This window comes from Microtus ochrogaster, chromosome 8 (assembly GCF_000317375.1).
Source record: "Microtus ochrogaster isolate Prairie Vole_2 chromosome 8, MicOch1.0, whole genome shotgun sequence".
Lineage (NCBI taxonomy): Eukaryota > Metazoa > Chordata > Mammalia > Rodentia > Cricetidae > Microtus > Microtus ochrogaster.
This window is the reverse complement of record NC_022015.1, coordinates 42,067,266-42,073,018: the sequence shown is the minus strand read 5'-3', so window position 1 is coordinate 42,073,018 and position 5,753 is coordinate 42,067,266. Positions and strand designations below refer to the sequence as shown.

Genomic DNA, 5,753 nt, shown 5'->3' with positions numbered 1-5,753 from the left:
AAAAAAAAAAAAAGTTTAAGCCAGGTGATGGCGGCACACACCTTTATCCCAGAACTCAGGTGGAAGAGACAAGCAGATCACTGAGTTCAAGGCCAGCCTGGTCTACAGAGTGACAGCTACAAAGAAACCTGTCTCAAAAAAAACAAAACAATAACTTTATTTTAAAAGTATGTATTACTTTTTTATGACTGTCTACACTTTTTCTTTTCCCTCCCAAGTCTGTTCACAGGTTTTTTTCGTCTGAATCTCTCTTTATTGCATTCTGTAATTTTCTTCTGACCACATGAGCATTTAAACTGCTAAGTGGCATGGCTAGGACCTCCACATCTGTTTTGGTGGCTGGTTCTATCTGGTCTGCTTGGTTCCTTGAGTGCACATGAGAGCCATATTTGTTGCCCCAACTCTGGGAGTTTTTGGATCCATGCTGTCACCAAGTAGTGCACCATCTGCTGTTCATAATCCCCACCTAAGTGTTTGGTAGCAGGCCCCCCCCCTTTTTCCCTTCAGGACAGGGTTTCTCTGTGTAGCTTTGGAGCCTGTCCTGGACCTCACTATGTAGAACAGGATTTGCCTGCCTCTGCCTCTTGAGTACTGGGATTAAAGGTGTGTGCCACCACTGCCTGACTTTTTGCTTTGTTTTTTTTTTTGTTGTTGTTGTTGTTGTTGTTTTTGTTTTTGTTTTTTTTTGTTTTTTTCTTTTCTAAGACAGATTTTCTCTGTGTAGTTCTGGCTGTCCTGTAACTTACTCTGTAGATCAGACTGGTCTTGAATTCAGATTCACCTGCCTCTGCCTCTTGAGTGCTGGGGTTAGATGTGTGCTACCACACCAGTGGCAGGAAGTAGACTCTTATCAGGGCAGTTCGTGTGATATATTTCAATTTTAAGAATCTACTAGTGAAACCTAAGTTTTACTGGTACAATGGATGTTGGTTACCTGGTGCTGAAGGAATCAGCAGTAATTACTAAAGACCAGCATGGCATCACTGAGATCAAATTTTGTGAGAAGTATTTCCTCAGGGTCAGCACTCAAAATCTGATGGTCCAGTGGGGGCAAAAGCTGCATCTCAGTCTGAAAATTGAACATGGCAGTATTTAAAACTCATCCCATATGAGACTGATTTTGAAGGCATGAAGGAGTGAGTTGAACTGTTTAGTTTTTAGAGTCACCTTGAAAGAGAGAACCTCAGATGAAGAATTACTTCCTTCAGATTGGCTTGTGAGCAATGTCTGTTGGAGATTGTCTTGATTGATATGGGAGGGAGGACCCAGCCCACTGTGGGTGGCACTATCCCTAGGCTGGTAGGCCTAGGCTATATAAGAAAACAAGCTGAACAAGCTACAGGGGACCTGGCTTGCTTGTTTGCTTGCTAGCTTTTTTGATTTTTCTTTTTTTTCTTTTCTTTTTTTGGTTTTTCGAGACAGGGTTTCTCTGCGGTTTTGGAGCCTGTCCTGGAACTAGCCCTGTAGACCAGGCTGGTCTCGAACTCGCAGAGATCCACCTGCCTCTGCCTCCCGAGTGCTGGGATTAAAGGCGTGCGCCACCAACGCCCGGCTTGATTTTTCAAGACAGTGTTTCTTTATAGCCCTGGTCATTCTACCTGCCTCTGCCTCCCAAGTGCTAGGAGTAAGGGCATGCACCACCACTTCCTGGCTGAGGGAGCAAGTTTTCAAGCAACATTATTCTTTTAAACTCCTACCTTGAATCCTTCCTACTTTGGCTTTTTTCGTGATATACCGTAACCTGTAATCCCTTTCTTCCCCAAGTTGCTTTGATTTTGGTGTTTATCATAACATAACACAAAAAGCAAACTAGAAGAACTAAAACACCGAATTTGGTTGTAAAACCCTATAAATCTACCTATTCAGGAGGCCAAGACAGGAGAATTGCATGTTCAAGGCCAGCCTGGTTAACTAAGTGTGTCCCTCAGTTGTATTGCCGGAATCCATATAAAGGTGGAAGGATAGAACTTCATCCCACAGGGTTGTCCTCAGGCCTCCATGTGTACTCCTTGGTACATGTGTCCCCCTATTATACATACATAAATTAATACTGTAATAGAGTGCTTGCCTAGCATGCATGGAGCCCTAGGTTTGATCCCTAACATTTTAAATAACAGGCATGGTGGTGCATGCTGCACTAAGGAGGTGCAAAATTATCTCAGCTACATAGGAAACTTGAGGTCAACTTGGACTATTTGAGACTGAAGTGTGCTTTGTGATCTACACATCAGATATGGGTACAGTTGACTAGTGGGTGAGGAAACCTGGAAATCTCACTGGAATGATACCTGCCAGGTGATCAGGGAGGTCAAGGCAGACATAGGGTGCATGGTAGCCCCAGAAACATTGGAATGGGACTCATGACTAGATGTGAGGTACTGTAAAGGTGAAGGTGCAATACCAGGTTCCCTGGCTGTGTGTCTCATGCTGCTCTATTGGGATCTGGTGCGGAGGTGGAGCACTGCGCAGGAACCCCTCACCCACCCCACACAGATGTGCTCCTGGCATTTTCACAGCACTTTCCCCTTTCTGCAGTAACCCAACAGGAAAAGACACCGCCACCTAGACCTAACCTGCTGGAAGCAGGTGTCGAAGGCTGTGAGGAGCCCAAGCAGCAAGTGTCATGGGAACAGGAGTTCCTGGTGGGGAACAGCCCAGGAGGCAGTGGACGGGCACTGTGCATGGTGTGTGGGGCTGAGATCCGGTCCCCATCAGCAGATACTGCTCGCACACACATCCTGGAGCAGCATCCGCATACCCTGGACCTGAGCCCCTCTGAAAAGAGCAACATCTTGGAAGCCTGGAGCGAAGGGGTGGCCCTTCTGCAAGACATCCAAGTTGACCAGCCATCCCTGCCCAGCCTAGGTAGTGAGGGTGAGGGCTGAGGGAAAAGTGGGGCCTGTAGGGGCCCTGGAGCTCAGTGGGCTTTTGCCCCCTCAGAGTCAGGCCAGGATGGCCATCCAGACCCCAACTCCAACCCGGACCCTGCCAGGATGCCAGCAGAGATCGTGGTCCTCTTGGACTCCGAGGACAACCCATCCCTCCCTAAGAGACTCCGGCCCAGAGGACTCCGCCCTCTTGAACTGCCTGGTCAGTCAACAGAGGAAACCCTATTCTATGGGCTGGGGTGGGCATGTGTTCTCAGGAGCCTGAGGTTACAGAGTTCAGGCATAGAGCCTTAAAGTACTAAGGTTTTTCCTTTTGCAGTTGCCCCTGTCACAGAGCCAGGAAATAAAAGGGCCCGTGGTCAGAGATGGAAGGAGTCCTCTGAAGAGGAGCCTCCTAGGAAGAAGAGAAGCAGGCATATGACCAAAAACCTGGACCCTGACCCAGGTGAGGGGATCTAGGAGTGCTGGGCCTGGCTATAGCATGAAGTCCATGAGGAAGTGGACAGGCAAAGGGCACCTGCATGCAGTTCAGCTGAAGCTTAAGGCCTTTGGGTTCTTGCCTCCTCTACTCACAGTTCTTCCTGGCCTTCTTCCAGACCCCCCATCTCCTGAGTCACCCACAGAGACGTTCTCAGCACCAGCCGAAGTCCGACACTTCACTGATGGCAGCTTCCCTCCTGGCTTTGTACTCCAGCTCTTCTCCCACACGCACCTCAGGACCATAGACAGTAAGGACCCTTCTAAAGTCAGCAAAGGAGCAGCAGAGGGCCAGCCTCAGCCAGAAAGTCCCTCTTCAGGTGAGCCCTCCTGGGGGGAGGGTCTGTCAAGGAAGCTGAGTCCCTAGATCCCAGCCAGAGCCCAGGGTGGAGGTGCTCAATGTTTAGGCCTCCAAGAGAAGGCCAAGGACAGGGGGCCCCCAAGAGAAGGCCAAGGACAGGGGGATTTGAATGCTTGAGGAAGCTGGCTCCTGTGCTGAGCATCTCTTAGAGTGGTCATTAGGTTGTACTAGGCCTCCAAAAGCTTGATGCCCAACTTCATCCATGAGGCTAGTTGCAGCTGGAACCCCGGAAGAACTCCCCTCACAGTGGTGATACAGGGTCCACGTGAGGTACTCAGCCATTTAAACAGGTGTGGAGCACCATAGACAGGTGATGAACATCAGATAGGTACTCCATAGTCCAGCAAGCTTAGTGAACTTTGACAGCTTGTGTTTATAACCTGTCCCACTGACTGAGGAGCTTTTGTATGTAATTCCTTTGTTTCCTTATAAACCAAGCATAATCCAACACTTGGAAATCTGAGACAGGAGTGAATGAAATAAATGAAAAGGTGGTGCACGCCTTTAATCCCAGCACTCGGGACGCAGAGGCAGGTGAATCTCTGAATTTGAGACCAGCCTGGTCTACAAGAGTTAGTTCCAAGACAGACTCCAAGAAGCTACAGAGAGGGGGGTTGGAGAGATGGTTCAGCGGTTAAGAGCATTGCCTGCTCTTCCAAAGGTTCTGAGTTCAATTCCCAGCAACCACATGGTGGCTCACAACCATCTAATGAAGTCTGGTGCCCTCTTCTGGCCTGCAGGCATACACACAGACTATTGTATACATAATAAATAAATATTTTTTTTAAAAAAAAGGCTGTGTCTGCTCCTAGGTATGGTAGAAGAGAAAGTTTATTGTAGATAATAGGGAGAGCAGAACTGGAGGCATTTGGGAAAGCCCCAGGTGCAGCAGCCAAAGAAGAGAAGGTAATAAGGGAGGGGTAACCAAAATGGTTGCTCTGTATAGGGAAGGGAGGCAGCTGGGGGAATAGCAGCCCAGTCCCTGGGGTAGAGAATTCAGGGGTAGAGGGTGGGATATGCCAACCATACCCTGTAACAGGTAGGGAATGGAGGATACTGGGAGAACCTGGTGGCCATGTCCACTTTGGTAAATAGGCACCTCAGCCATTTGTTTGAGACTTAACAAGGAGGATTGCTGCAGGTTGGAGGTCAACCTAGGTTACAGAGTAAAAACATAAAAGCTAAAACCAAAAGAAGTACAATGCCTGGCTTTTGTTATGTTTTTGTTTGGTTTTTTTTGAAACAGTCTATAGCCCAGGCTGGCCTCAAAACTATTTAGCCAAGGTTGGCATTTAACTCTTTATCCTGCTGCCTCTGCTTCCCAAGTGCTGACCCAGGAAGCTGATCACCACTGATCATCAATCCTCCTAACTTCCCTTCCTCCCTTCCTCCCTCCCTCCCTCCCTTCCTTCCTTTTGTTTGTTTGCTTAAGCTTTTTTAAATTGTTTATTTTACTCATGGGAGGACACACGGCATGGTCCAGAGGGGTCAGAGGACAACCTGCAGGAGTCTGTTTTCTCCTTCACTGTGGAGCCTGGGATTGAATTCACATCAGCAGACTTGGTAGCTCCCAGCTTGCTTTCTGTTGCTTTAGGGTTCTGGTCTCTATCCCATCAGGCTTTGCTTTACTGAACTTTTATTTCCACCATTCCATCCTTTACCTCCTTGTCCCTTGGAAGAGTGAGTGCTTAACTCAGGTTAAGACTTGAGGAGTCTCCAGCTCCTGGATCCTTAACTAAGTTCTGAGCTTTTCCTCATGTCTTGCTCATGAAAGTAGAGCATGGGAAGGAAGCCTTACGATTTTGTTTTATTGAGGGGAAAACTGAATCAAGCATGGCAATGGTGCACACCTTTAGTCCCAGATACTGCTTTGGAACTCAGGTGCCTGATGTCAGCCTGTGCTGACCACATGTCAAAAGAAAAGCCAGGGAGGGGCTGGAGAGGTAGCTCAGAGGATAAAAACACTTGTAGAAACTAGATGACCGGGGCCTGGAGAGATGGCTCAGAGGTTAAGAGCATTGCCTACT

General features: G+C 48.0%; 2 protein-coding genes across 2 annotated transcripts in view; both read left to right on the top strand.

Annotated features, from left to right (window-relative positions):
* Positions 1–5,753, top strand: part of Mark2 (microtubule affinity regulating kinase 2) — a 107,268-nt gene that overhangs the window by 6,825 nt on the left and 94,690 nt on the right. The gene's annotated exons all lie outside the window — the stretch shown is intronic.
* The window catches only part of Spindoc (spindlin interactor and repressor of chromatin binding), an 18,297-nt gene that overhangs the window by 7,216 nt on the left and 5,328 nt on the right, over positions 1–5,753 (top strand). Inside the window, exons 2-5 of the mRNA XM_005351876.3 lie at positions 2,536–2,865; positions 2,941–3,090; positions 3,208–3,333; positions 3,485–3,685. Of these exons, the coding sequence (XP_005351933.1) occupies positions 2,536–2,865; positions 2,941–3,090; positions 3,208–3,333; positions 3,485–3,685 (807 nt within the window). The remainder of the gene's footprint in view (positions 1–2,535; positions 2,866–2,940; positions 3,091–3,207; positions 3,334–3,484; positions 3,686–5,753) is intronic.